This window comes from Melospiza georgiana, chromosome 2 (genome assembly GCF_028018845.1).
Source record: "Melospiza georgiana isolate bMelGeo1 chromosome 2, bMelGeo1.pri, whole genome shotgun sequence".
NCBI lineage: Eukaryota > Metazoa > Chordata > Aves > Passeriformes > Passerellidae > Melospiza > Melospiza georgiana.
In genome coordinates, this window is record NC_080431.1 from 79,463,029 (window position 1) to 79,477,473 (window position 14,445).

Genomic DNA, 14,445 nt, shown 5'->3' on the forward strand with positions numbered 1-14,445 from the left:
GAAGGTGGCAAAGCAGATATTGAGAAGGAATTCCAAAATCGCTTCCAGAGTAGCGGGACTAGGAACAACCATTTAGCTGTGCAGATCCAGCATGCCCTATTCAACGACACAGGCACATATTTCTGTGCTGAACAAGATCCACAGTGAGTCAAAGGCTGGTGCAGCACAGCACAAACCTTTCCAGGCAAGCAGGGATCTGCCACCAGCACACACTGAGGCCTGTGTTTGAGAGAGCCCTGTTTTCTTAGTTGGCCTCCAGCTGTTCTGAAAAGACACTCTGTGTCTGTTGGCCATCTGTCTGTCTTTAGCATGGTCTATATCTGCTTTTCATCTCTTTCCCATCTCTGAATCACCTTCTGACTCTGTTTTCTTCTTGTCCTCACTGCCTGCAGTCATTTCTTCGCCACTCTCAGACTGCTTGTCACTTTATTCCTTCTGCGTCTCTTTGTGTCCCTGACCTTTCGTTTCTGTTCGGTTACACCTATTCTTTTCCTATTTCCTATTCCATTCCCCATCCATCTCTGGTATGTCTGTCAAATCTGTCTGGTATGTCAACTTATGGTTTGACAACCAGGATGTGGAATAGTTCATACAGCCCATTCCTTCTCCAGAATCTCGAAATACTTGGCCCTCTAATGGTTGTCCCTACTGGTCTGAAAGGGAAGGGCACACAGCTGTGCAGCTGGGACCCCATGTAACATCACTAGCCCGTGGCCTGAGCACTGCAATGTTTATGATGTAATCCAATCTCCACAGTATCCCAGGACTGTAGGCAAAGAGTCCCAGGCAGCGGCAGATACTCATGGCTACCAACACTCCCTGAGCTTTCCTTCCTGCCCTCCTGCTACTTTCATTTCCTGTCTTCCTTTTAGTGTTCATTCTTAAATGGACTTTTGCCTTTTTATCTTCCTTCCTTCTCTCCTGCTCTTTTCGTTATCTTCCTCCCTTTATGGCTCCTGTTCCTGCTTCCCTCCCAGCTCTAAATCCTGTCTTCCTGCAGCTTTTCTGCCTTCCTTCCTCACTTCCCTCCTTCCTCTCTCCTGACCTTTTCATCTTGAGATTTGGGACGCCACAGCCTGGTTCTGGGACTCTGCAAGCACAAAACATGATGTCCCAATCAGCCTCCTGGCAAGGACCAACTGTTCAACATGGCAGATCCAAATACTCTACTGCAATGCCCTGCCCTCTCCTGACCCTCAACATCCTCATCCCTCTTCCATTCCTCAGGCGGTGATATAAGCAGGCCCAAAGAAATGATGCCATACTGGAGCTGGTAGTGTTCCAAGAGAAATAGGATGAATTTCAGAATCACTTCAAGAACTGTTGAAATATTGGTAATAATTTTCCTGCTCAAAAAGAACAGAAACTATGTTCTGCTTCAGAAACAAGAGCATGTAACTGACTGAAAGAATCCTGATGATGAGTCTGCAAGGTGTTCCAAGACCCTGTCGATTGACAGGCACTACAAATAATAAGTATTTTCTCCTGACTGGTGTTCACTGCCACTGTGCTCCATATAACAGCCTTTGGAAATTTCCAGCAAAACCATGCACAAAGTAGGGGTGCCTGAAAGTTTTTATTAATTTCTCATAATTTTTGCTTGTCCAGACCCAAAAGAACAGAAATGATGAGGAGAAAATACAGGTCACACCAAACAAGCATCTCAGTTGGAGGCAATGGTGGACTGGATCCAGGAGACGTAGTTGCAAACCTTGGTGTAAACTCCGGGAAGGCCACGCTGGGCACATCCATAACCCCAGGAGACAATGCCCTGGAGCTGTCCATTGCAGACCACGGGACCGCCGGAATCTCCCTGTGCACACAAAGGGTATGGATATTCAGCAAATGGCATTAGCCTGAGCAATGAGCCAGAGATCCCTGAGATCACTGACCCTGGAGGAAGCCATGCCGGGCGTACTCTGCACAAAGTTCTACCAGGGCTGTTCCTGATTCACACTCTCCACCTGATGCTACCGTGCCTGACTTGAGCTCCAAGGGCACCACAGCTAAGGATGAGTCAGCTGCCTGCTTTTGCTGTATGTGGTACTTGGCAAACCTTCAGGATATGTGTGCCTGAAGCCTCTGCTGTCATTGAAAAACTCAGATTTACCAGTGCAGTGAGTATAGCTGACTCTGTAATGTGGAGGCCTCTTCAGCTAGGAAAAGGTGGGAGAGAAATGACTGGGTGAGGAGAGGCAGATGAGTTACCTGGCAGGAGTCTTTTCCTCCCTCCAGGTATCCGACACACATCATGTTCTTGGTAATTTGCCCAGGGTAGGCATCAGAGCACTGCTCGTCGGTGAGGACGGGAGCCTTCAGGCACTGCAGCTCGTCTGGGTAGTTAGCTGCAAAGAAATAGGGAGAGATGATTGCTGGTATTGCTGAGTCCTTTTCAGAGCTCGGGGAAGATCTTAGCAGAAAAGCAGATGCTGGACACCCTGTTCTCCCAGCCATCCTGCTTCCTGTCCACAGTAAGCACAGCATGGGTCCCTTCTGTAGAGACGGAACAAATTCTACCCATGGGCCCACCATTCTACACTGCAGCCACCTTAACTTTTCTGGTACCTGGAAGTTCATCAGTTGGTAAAGGTGGGGCCACTCTTCTGATATATGCACTGGAAGAAACCTGAGCCTCAGGAAAACCATCTTCTCCTCTGGTGCAGGTTCAATGGAATAGACACCACTGGCTATGCACATCTCTGACCATGGGTGTGAGAGAACAGAGATCTCTGGTAGGAATTCAAGTTCCACAGTCCCAGACTTCACCCTTATTCTCAGAGAACTGACAACTCTGTTGACATTAACTGTGCAGTTCCTACACTGACGCATCACTCCAAAAAGCTGTCCCACAGCACTTCCCTGTGTTTTAGCCTGTCCTGTTGGGGATTAATGGCCAGGTCCTAGAGACTGTCCTGGGCCCCCGAGGGTCTGTAGGCTCCCCCAGAGTACTCACTGCCACTGCTGAGAGTGTTGCCCCAGCCGGAGATCAGGCAGGTGGTGCCGGCGGCCACGCAGCTGGTGGGCAGAGGAATGGTCTGGATAGCTTTGCTGAGCGTGGCTGGGGTGGCCAGCTTGATGAGCATGATGTCGTTGTCCAGGGTGTAGGAGCTGAAGCCAGAGTGGCGGATGACTTTAGCAGAGTTGATAAACTGCTGTGTGGATTCAGTGAGCCCCAGGTTGTGTTTCCCGAGCTGCACTTGGATGCGACTGGAAAACAGAAGGCACAGCGTGTCCTTTACTGCCGGCGGCAGGTTGAGAGAAACCTCCCTGTCACTGAGTGCACTTGCTCCAACACCACTGCCACAGAAGCCTTCTGGGGCAGAGCATCTTTCTTGTCCTGCAGGGAGCCCTGGGAATCCACACTGAGATCTTAACCCACTCCATGCATGGGTGGTGAATTTCTGCAGGTCTGTAAATACCTGGCAGCAGTTGAATACAGAGCAGCACTAGATACAGATATTCTGGGACAAGGCAAACGGCTCCAGCCGGACCTTGATCCTCTTCCTGTTCTCCAGGGAGAATGCTTTAGCAAGATTCATGTAATTGATAGGAAATCAAAGCCCAGACCTCTCTGCTTGATTATCTCATTGTTATATCAGAAAATGCTCTGCATTCACAGGAGTGTTTGCAGAAGTGGAAAACTCCTCAGGATCCCTTGGCCTGGCTTCCTGAATGATCCACCCATCCCTTGGCTGTCTCTGGTGAGAATGGAGGCACTTACATATTTCTATCTCATAGCTCAGAATGCCTGCTAGAAGTGAACTGGAGGACAGAAGTAGGTTCTAGAAGGATGTAATTTTTTTCACTCACGATTTGTAGCAGTGAGCAGCTGACACGACCCACTGGTTGCTGATGAGGGAACCTCCACAGAAGTGATATCCAGAATTCAGGGACACCTGATAGGGCACGGAGTTCTGTGCGCAGGTGTAGCCTCCCACAATCTTGTCATCATCGTCTTCAGCAAAGGTGGGGAAGGCAACTGGGGGACAAGAAGTGCCATGTGTCAACAGCTGGCCTAAGGTAATGTGGCCTGTAATCTGCCCTGTGACTGCCTGTCTGAAGCCCCTCACTTGTAGGCTCCCCTTCTATGGACACTCAGGGCAGCGCTGGTGGGCAGGTCTAAGGCACATGCATTTGCTGCACCCTCAAAGAAGGGGAGCAGACTTACACGGGTGCCTCACGTATCTGCGAGTAAAGCCCTGCTGGCTACTCCCTGAGGGAGCATAGGGATACAGAAATGTTTTGGTTGGATCAGATCACGGGTGTGTCTTTCCCTGAACCCCATCTACTGAAACAGTCAAGGGTTGACGAGGAAAAAAGTAAAAACTACTGTGCAGTGATATCTTCTTGGAGCACCCACTGAGGGTCCAAAATTTTGCAGTTGCTTTAGGACTTCTCGGTCCAGAGCTATTCCCTGTGCACTCCCTAGTCCCGAAGGAGGAGGCAGCCTTTTTCTGAAGCTGTGGCCACATCAGCTGGGTCAGGAAACCCTATGAAGGTGTTCATTCTCCAGCTTGTGGCACAAGGCATTATGAACAGAGAGAAGATGGAACCTGCAGGGCTCTGACTTGTGCAAGTCAAAACTGACTTGGCTTTCCCACAACAGGCTACTTTGTAGTTTTCATTTAGAAAATCAGCTTCCTATTAAATGGCAGAAATAGAAATAAAATATGTACTCACCAGCCACCCCAATAAAGGCGAGAAGCAGCAGGCACTTCATGGTCTCGATTCGACCTCAAACCCAGACTGGCTGACTGGACGCGGGAGCTGCTAGAAATACGTTTTTGGTGATGGTCTTATCTCTAGTCCAAGGTTTTCTCCAGACAAAAAGTACACAGTGGAAAATTTGAAGATCCAAGTGTGGGAATTAACAGGCATTGGTAGAATGTACAAATGTCATACACGTTAATCATAAACCTCTGCTAAGATAGAGAGCTATTCTAATTATTCCGTAAGGTAGCCTTCAATCTAAAAATACTATTTGGCTTTGGAAGATATGTAGTTGTTTGTCTGTCTCATTCTTATACACAGCACCTGTACAACAGGAATAACAACTCTCAAACCTCTTTCAAATTCCTCTGTGCTGATGGTATCTTTCTTAAAAATGCATGTTTTTACCCAAAGTTGCATAGTTTAGATAGTAGACACAAAGATACATTGCATTTATTTGGGAAAAAAAAGCAAAAACTCCAGCAAACCCAGTGTTTAACTTTGTTAAATTTATTTTAGCAAATTCCTTTTCATGAATAATGTCTGTTTGTATCATATGCAATACAGTGTTTTCCTAAATCAAATTCCTCCACTGTAATTTCAAAAGGGAGGATAGAAAAACAATCCTGTGCCCCTCCTCGTTTCCCAAGTCAAATAGGTCAAATGTGGGAATGCTCAGCATCTCCCTTTTCTAATTTCTCTCTGCTAACCTGTATTAAAATGTCTGCCTATGTACCAAACCATGCTTTTATTCATCTTTGGAATGTTCTACAGACTCATTTTTGCCACATAAGAATTTCAGTACAATTCTGATGTTAATGAGCGTGATGTAGATGTACAATAATGCTGCAAACAAAAATAATGAGATCTTCTGAAATCCCTCTCTGCTGGGTGAGGATTTCTGTCATGATGCAAAGCTTATTGAAGCTTAATGCTTTGCTGAATAATCATGTTCATTCTCCAAGCAGCTGCCAACTTCATCATGTTAGCTCCTGAAAGACACAGGATTCTCTCCAGAGACATTAAAAAGAAGCCATATGTTTGGAAATGCTGGAATAGTTTGAGACACTAAATAAGAATACTCTTCCTTTCCATTTCTTGATTCAGTTTTTGTAGACCCTGGAGTACTGCTACACACAGTATCACTGTCCAGAGGGAAATTTTCCTTCATGTTGAAGTACAAGTCCAAGGCCTGGGCCTCCTCCAAGGTGGTGCATGAATTCTGTTGGCCTTTAAACTGGTATTAGTGCACAGCTTTCTTACAAGCATGCTGTATCCTGTGAAAGAAAGAAGGATTAGAAGCTTCCTGCGGGAAAGGAAAAGGAGTTCTAAGGAGTAAGAGGGTCAAAAACTACTGAAGCTGTCCAATCTCATAATAATTAAATGGAGAAAGAAAAATTTCCAGTTTACTCTAGGGTTTCATTTGATCTGTGGATTTCTATTTTCTTTGTCTGAAACGTGTCATTAGCATCGAAGCAGACCCATGTTTTAGAACAGTATTTTTCCTAATCTATAGCTTTCATGTCCTGTAAGATAACACTTAGGCTACAACTTTTCTTCCTTTCTTGGGGTTTTTTATTCGGTTTAATATCCACACAAATTTTACGTGAATTAGGAAGTGAGCATTTGAATCAGAAAGCTTGCCCATACCTGCCTTTACCTTAGTACTTTTTACTGTTTTTCTCTGTTACTTATTTAATCCTATCTCATCTTTAACATACAAATTATTCTTAACAGCATGAAAAGTCCATCATATAGGGCTGGCTGATAGTCCCCCATAAGAACATTGCCATGGCTACCAGAGCCCGGGCTAGCTCTGATAATTCTGGCACCATGCCAGGAGTGGGGAACTGCCTCATGATAGGGATTTACCAGAGGCAGAACCTTTAGATCCACTTGCTCTACAGTGCCAGACACAAGCCATGACAGGGACCGGGCAGAAGAGAAAGGAGGAGGCTGTCTGTCTTGAGATGGTACAACAAAGAGTTTATTGCGAGTAAAGAAACCCGACACAAAGAGCTCTCACAGTGCCAGTGCTAGGGCTTTTATACAGATACAACTCAGGGGGTGGATACAAACAGCTAACTAATAGGGAATCCTCAGGGGAGGAATGAGGGGATTACAGCAAGTGTCTGGGGCCAATTGGAGTAGGAGGGTGAAGAGGATGGGTCACATAGGCCAATGGGGCTTCCAGAAGTAGGGGAATTCCAAAATGGTGTTGCAGTCAGGGATTGGCTGCAGGTTATGGTGGCAGAGAATGTTCAGGAACAAAAGGGGCTGGGTTGCCTTGACAGGCAGGGAAAGAGCTGGAACAATAGGTGGGGCATGGTATGAGGGACAGCTTTGAGGGAGCGAAGAACCCAGGGGTAAACCAACTCAGGGAGAGCATGGGGGTACAACAGAACAAACCACTTAACAAGGAATCAATAAAATAATTTCAAACTACAACAGAACATGATCTCTCTGGTTCCATAAGCTACTTGCTTAAATCAGCAAGAGGAGACTCCTGACCTGTTCCTAGGCTACTGCTAAAGCTCACAGCCAAAGGTCTGGATCATAGCTCCTGTGGCTCTTGTGTTTCTAAGTCTTTGATGGCAGGTATCTAGTGAACATACCTCACCCAAGCCCCTCTCATTCTCCTAACAGCCTCTCTGACGCCCCTTCTAGAGGCTCCCATAAAGCCCAGAACTCCATGGTGTTCTGCTCATGGGGCAAACTGATGTCTAAGGAAGGCAAATGGCATTTCTGACGCATGATTCAGAGGTCATCCAGCAAGCAGTCTCAGAGCAGCCTTTCAGATCTTTCCATGAGAACTGTGGAGGATGAACAAACCCCTTTGAATTACAGCTGAAATCAGAACACCCTCTAATGACCCTCCTTTCTTCCTTTCTTTCTTTAGGAGAAGAAATCCCTGTCTGAAACACAAATAAGTCCTTCTTCTCAGTGGTGCTGAACATCTCACAGACCCATTGAAAGGTTTTTTATAGTCTCCTTCAAAGAATACACTCAAGAGTGTACATCCATTGCTGCAAAGAAGTTTCTCATTTCATGTAGTAATGCTGCAGTAGAAAGCTGGTGGCTCCTGGGGGCACAAGAAGGGGGAGGGATGGTGGCTGAAGGGTAGCTGTGTTAGATATTATCAATGGACAAGCAATGGCAGCTGTTTTTCTGGAACTCCATGTTCCTAGTTCAAGTATTTTGGTCAGCTGTGTCATCACAGGACTCAGATAAAGCAAATATATTTGTCCAGGCTGATGCAAGATCCTGGGAAAGAGAAACCTGTTGAGACTATGGGCTGACAGAGGTAAAGCTTCCCATGAGCATAAAACATGAAGTTTCTGAGCTTAGTCATTTTACATCTCAGTCATGGGTTTGATCCCTGTATGAGCCATTCACTTATGAGCTGGAATTGATCCTTGTGGGTCCCTTCCACCTCAGAATATTCTGTGACTCCGTGATCTCAAAGAGCTTTGTGGTGGAGGAGCAATTGCTCCTCTCTTCCCATGCATCTTCTGCCAGTGAAGTAGTGTTCCTGGACAGGCACCCCTATGACTTGGAACATCAACTCCTCAGTTGCTGGGGATCAGGGGAGTGTTTGGTGAAGGGCTGTGCATCTTCTAGACTTTGCATCTGAAATCCATTTTCAGTGACAGGCTGCTGGCTTATGATGTTCCTGTGCAGAAGTCTTCAAAGTGTGGTGCAAGATGATGCACTGAGGTGTGAGGGGGAAGCATTAGAAATTTAGAGTTACACATATCTAATTATCAGCTACTAAATGTACATATACTGGGTGTATGTGTTTAAAAATACTTCTCTGATAGGGGTGTATATTGAAGAATTTTTGGAGAACACTGTTCTAGTACTGTCAAAAAATATTTCACATGGGGTTTCTTACATTTTGCTATAACATGCAGTGTCCAACAGTGTCCAATTCTGCAGAGCCTTCATGTCCTCTCTGATTTCTTCACTGTCTTGCAGCCATTCTGTTTTTTGTTAAGTTTTGGGGGGGTGAAGAAGGAAAGTTATAACTTCTTTCAAAGTGCCTGGGGTCAGGAATTAGGAAGGAATTCTGGATGACTGTGGCCAGAGGCACTGAGGGAATAAAAAAGTAAGAAAATAGCATGGTACTAGGAAGAAGGGTAGGAAAATGCTAAGAAAAGGGGTCCCACATTGAGCCAGATGTGGATATAAAGCCTCAGCCTTTGAGGCTGGAAACAGACTGTGTCCCAGTAATCTTCAGCAAATGGCTGGACCAGGAAGGAAGGGCCTTGAAAGGACATAGCAGAGGGGGACATCAAATTTGAAAGTATTTATTTGTGGCCTTCACATTCCCTGAAAAATTCCTTTGCCCAGGATTTTTCTCCTGGGAAGCTGAGAGGCCTCAGAGAAAAGGAAAACTATTCTTATCTCATTTGCTTCTCCTGTGTTGTGCTCAGGTGTGGAATATATTTGGAGATTGTTTACACAGAGGCGATTGCCTGATTGGATTCTGGTGTGAGTTGTTTTGACTCATTGGCCAGTTGGGAACCAAACTGTGTTGGGACTCTGGAAAGAGTAATGAGTTTTCATTATTATCTTTTTAGCATTGAGTAAGTATCTTTTCTATATTCTTTAGTATAGTGTAGTATAGTATTTTTTAATATAATATAATATTATATAATAAAGTAATAAATTAGCCTTCTGAGAACATGGAGTCAGATGCATCATTCCTGCCTTCATCGGGGCTCCCTGCAAATACAATATTTATTTAATCCATCTCATGCAGCACATGATCTGCAAGAGAGCTGAAGAACCTTCCCTGGAGGGTCTATGTACCCCAAGCCTATACAAACTGGGCAATTTTAACATCTCTAAACCTACAAGCTGACTCTTTGCTATAAAAATATGGAATGGAGAGTTTAGGAGAGACAAAAAAGAACACAAGGAAGGACTGGGAAAAGCGTAAAGGTGGTGATGTGGAAAGTCAGATGGTCTGAAAAACTTGGGAAGAAGTTTAGGGATGGTGGCCAGCAAGGCTGGCATGGTGAAATAGAATGGATGAGGAAAAGGAACTTTCACCAAATAAGCAGACACGCTACTTCCATTAGAAATAGAATTTGACTGGACTGTTTGGGGGTGAGAGCTGTAAAGAAAGGAGCAACATGGGTCTGACTGGGCAAGGGATGACAAGCCTGAGGAGGAAGGATTCCTCTAAAAATTGTCTGCAAAGAATTGGCCCTGGAGGACCTTCCTGTACTAGTGTAGACTACTGAAAGGGACTGGCCTGAGATGCCTCAAATCCCCTAAAACTACAGAGCCATCTGATGCTCACAGTCACCACTGTCTTGGATGCAATTCTAGTCCAGACTTTAGGAACTAAGCCTACATGTAGGTCGGATAACGGGTTTCCAATGCCTTCCTTGCTTTGCAACAGGCATTTTTCTCTAATGTTTGGGAGATGGAAGATCATCTTTGCCTGATGCTCTTGTTTCATGACATTAGTTTCCAAATCTAGCATAAACCTCTGCTAAGCCAGTACTTGCTGTTATCAGTGTATGTTAAACACTCTTCAGTAGGAATCTTTTCCTTATTCCCTTGGTTCTCTTCCATGTGGGCAGCATACCTCAGCCTTTTCCTCATTGTCATAACTCTTCAATGGTCTCTTTTACCCTTAAGGAGGAGATCTCATGTTTTTCACCAAGGCTCACTGTTAGGCTGGGCTGACAGAAGGGAAGCTACCACAGCTCCAGGCTCCCTGGCCCAGCTGGCAGTGAGAATGAGAATGTTTCCCTAGTATTTATACCAATAAATACCAAGCATACATACATCTCTACAGAAGTGAACACATGGATCAACTTAGATGCACCCACAGAACAGCACCGCTAGCCTAATCCTTTATCCCTTTCTGGCTGGGGTTCACAGTGGGAAATCAGGGTTCTAGACCAGTTCCAGTTCCTAGTTACATCTTGGACCTCTGAGTCCCTTAGAGCTGCAGTCCAGTTGCCATTATGTCCACACACGCACCTCTCACACAGCTTCCTCTCCACAAAATGTCTGTGACTCCCCTGCTTCCTCTTGTTGCCACCTCTCACTGTTCTTGTCATTAGAGACACACACTTGGAGCCCAGGTCACCTCACTTACCTGCCAGGTAGTCTGGCTTCACGTTCACTAGTGATCACACACTTGCACACCCTTCCTCTCCCCAGCTGCCAGCACAGGGAACACATGGCCCCTCTGGCCTGTGGCCCTTCTCCAGTGTCTGCTGCTTAAGTTCACCTAGTCTGCTCTCTCCAGCTGCTGCTGCCTGTGGTCTGACTCCAGTTCCTAGCCCGTAGATGTCCAGACACAAAACACATGCACATAGAATAGACAGTTCCTCCCTCAGGTAAATACTTAGAAATGGAACTTAGTAAGACAGGGCTTAGTAAGACTGAGCTAAGCCAGAACAAAGCATAGGCAGACAAGCATACTCACTAGCATCGTGCTTACCTGTGAATGGCCCATTTTATAACTGTATTCCTCCACTTTTCTGCATCTATTCTTCCCTGAGTGCAGTAGTTCAGGGTCTTACTTGGGAAGATTGATCATATCTGCCTTTATCTTGGTACTTTTTTGTTTCCTCTTGTCTCATCTTTAATCTTAGAAGAAAACAGACTGAAAGAATTAGACATTTTGAACTGAAAAATGAAAGGTCTGTCAATTTAGCTACTCTTCAAAAGGCAGTAACATATTGAGCAATTCCCAAGAGACACACTAGAGGTCCTGAGTTACATCTTCCAGTTGCTTCCTTCCTTTGGAAAGTCTGCAATCATCTTTTGTTTCCTGAGACAGAAAAGCTCATCTGAATAAAATTTCTTCATCCTGGAATGAGTAATAAATTCTAACATAAGTGATTAAAGAAGAAGGTGTAGCCCAACTGCATTGAAATGTTTTTTTCCTTGTCTCAGAGTTCTTGCACAGAACAATCTTAGAATTACTTCCCACAGCCTCCACAATCTGTTTAATTTCCCATCAAGTCTCTGAAACAGTTTCTCCCTCCAGGATTTAGGGTCTGATTACTACTGGGAAAAAAGGCTTTTAACAGGTTTGGCATGACAGACAATAATCAAACTTAAAATAAAAATAAAATAAAAATCCTTACTGTCTTCGTGCAAAAGGCATGCATTTTGGGACATTGATCAAAGCAGCAGTGTCCTATGGAACTGTCTCAGTAGGCTCCATGGAAGTGTCTAAAAGTGTCCCATCCTAGCAGTAAGGTGAAAGGGCAAAATGTCAATAAAATAAAATGAAGAACAAGTAAAATCAAAATAAACCTTCCATAAAAAGAAGAAAAGCCTGTGAGGAGTAAAAGCTAAAAATATGCATCAAAGAATAATCAGTATTGAAACATAAAAGGATATGGAATTATATTAAATTTGTTCAAATTTATTGCTAACTGATCTATTGACTTTGAAAACAGCATAAAAATTCAAAGAAAAATTTAAAAGTTATGGAAGGTAATTAAAAAGGTCCATATCACCTGTAATTCCTTGACAAGTCACTGAAACTGTAATATCTTCAGCACAGGGTTCAACCTCATGGCAGCACAGGTATGGAATAATTTCTCCTGAGAAAACCCAAGAACTGGCCAAACTCCTATTTCTTAGATGCAAAGTGTTCCTGACACTAGAAATCATACAAAACTTTTATACATCATATAAAATGCATTTTTATTCCTGATCGGGAAGAAGCTATAACTACTCCGGCAATTTCTGTCAACTCCCTTAAAAAGATGGATTTAAAAAGTGACACAGGGAACATTCACTGCCAGATTTTTGAGATTTCCACTGCTCTGAATCCTGGAGGATTCAGGAACAAGGCCTCAGGCTCTAAGCACAATATTGCCAGGCTTATAGAAAGAACATGCCTTTTATATAAATGTCTAGAGGCCTAGGGAAGATATAAATCTCTCTAGAGCATCTGGAAAATATGGGAGAGGGGATAACAACAAAATATGAAGAAAAAGAGAAAACCGCAGAAGTATCTCAGAGTTTTTGAAGGTGCAATATCAGGATTACTGTAGGTGATTGGCAGTAATTATGTGTATTTTATTAAAAGTGCTAGGGAGAAAAGAAGCAGTTGCAATAATATCTTTGAATCATATATTCAGAAAAGAATGGAGAGTGGGATAAGTTATATATATAGAACTGTATATAACAGAATGGAATATATTACATATACAGAATAGGATATCCACTGACCCTACGTTCCTGTCTGGCCTCCAACACCCAGACCCTCTCAATCATGGAATGATAGCTCAGCATTCAGCCAGCAATATACTGGTCTGCGAGAAATTCCACATTTGTGTCAGCAGCTCAGAACACTGACTTGTGGAAGAGCAAAAGCAGACCTTGGAGCCACATGAAGATTTAGCTTTGCTTTTACTGGCTCACCAAAGAAAGCATCCCAGCTGGACAGTCCCTTCTCTCTTCCCTGCCCAAACCTGACAGACAAATCAGGGCAAGGGGAGGGGCATGGGTCTCTTAACTCTTGTCTAACAGTGAGCTGGAGCACACTGTCCTGGGAGAGCTGGAGGGCCATGCTGGCTGTTGTGCTTGCTCTTTTACCCGGTGAGACAACAGACCCATCTGCAGCTGGGCTCTCATCCAGGCCATGCAGGGCTACTGTAAGGTAGAGGACCCCTTTGATCATCATCTGTACTCCCTCTCCTCACTCTCTCTTGTTATCTCCTATTAATGCAGGTGTTGGGGTTACACTCTCCATTGCTCAGTGGCCTGAAAAAATCATTCTGAGACCGGGAGGCTCTTTGACCATCTCCTGCTCCCAGAGTTACAGTAACCTTGCCTATATGTTCTGGTACCAGCAGCCTCCAAGAAATGGTTTGAGGTTAATAGTCAGCAGTACTTCTTGGAGGTATCACTCTTATGAGGATGGTTACTCTGAGGCCAAGTTTGAAGTAACCAGACAGAATACTGATTACTCTCTGATGACAATCAAGAATGTGACAGCCCAGGATGCAGCCACGTATTTCTGTGCTGCGAGCGGTCACACGGTGTAGCAACAGGGTTGAACACCAAGATAAAATCCCCACCTTCTCTGAGTGAGAGATGGAGTCTTTGAAAAATGTGAGACAGTGAGGAGAGGGGAAGAGGAAGAGCAGAAAAAGACTTCATAGAGGTTGGAGCAATAGACCCACGGTATTTTGAGTGGGAGTGAGATAGAGCAGTGCAGCAGCCTCTGTCTTTGAAGGCAAAGACAGAAATACAAACCCATAGATCAGCATAGAGAACTGAGGCACGGCTGGTATGGTTAGATAAGGCAGCAGATATTTCTGCTGATTGGTACTCCAGAAGCACAGTCATGTCCCAGGGCACTAGTTCTCCACAGATACTCCCACAGCACCAGTAAAATAATACTGAGCTGCCAGAGAATTCAAAGTTCTATCCCATAGTCATGATCTACACAGAACTGAGGTGCCCGATGAGAAACTGATTGGTGTGTGAGAAGAGCTCAGCCCCTGATTGTGGACTTAGGAGGATGGGGCCAGTAACAGTGGAGGAAAACATACTCCGGGGACCAAGCATACCTGCCCATTGTGGAAGGAACAGTCCATTGGCATCTTTATGAGCAACAGTGTGCACTGCATCATTTTATTCACCTGCTCCACACACTACTTAATTGCAGGATCCCTTTCTTCCCTGCCACAGGAATGCATACAGTTCTGAGCTGGACCCAGGCATCCCTTCAGGGCAGAA

The 14,445-nt window shown here is 44.7% G+C and overlaps 1 protein-coding gene and 1 gene segment (V, D, J or C); one reads left to right on the forward strand and one right to left on the reverse strand.

Moving 5' to 3' along the window:
- Positions 1 to 14,445, forward strand: part of LOC131096908 (T cell receptor beta constant 2-like) — a 39,168-nt gene that overhangs the window by 11,546 nt on the left and 13,177 nt on the right. Inside the window, 1 exon segment of the C gene segment in view lies at positions 13,733 to 13,742. Within this exon segment, the coding sequence occupies positions 13,733 to 13,742 (10 nt within the window).
- On the reverse strand, positions 1,558 to 5,122 carry LOC131096564 (trypsin-like). The gene is made up of 5 exons (XM_058044930.1): positions 4,681 to 5,122; positions 3,811 to 3,979; positions 2,954 to 3,207; positions 2,209 to 2,345; positions 1,558 to 1,813 (listed from the first exon to the last, which is right to left on the reverse strand). The coding sequence occupies exons 1-5, from the start codon at positions 4,718 to 4,720 to the stop codon at positions 1,664 to 1,666; spliced, it is 750 nt and encodes a 249-aa protein (XP_057900913.1). The 5' UTR covers positions 4,721 to 5,122; the 3' UTR covers positions 1,558 to 1,663.

Excerpts from the sequence above, each read along its gene's own strand:
- LOC131096564 (XM_058044930.1), bottom strand. The coding sequence starts at position 4,720 with ATGAAGTGCCTGCTGCTTCTCGCCTTTATTGGGGTGGCTG. Across the intron at positions 3,980-4,680 it reads CGCCTTTATTGGGGTGGCTG|TTGCCTTCCCCACCTTTGCT; the intron begins GTGAGTACATAT and ends CTTGTCCCCCAG. Across the intron at positions 2,346-2,953 it reads CAACACTCTCAGCAGTGGCA|CTAACTACCCAGACGAGCTG; the intron begins GTGAGTACTCTG and ends ATTTCTTTGCAG.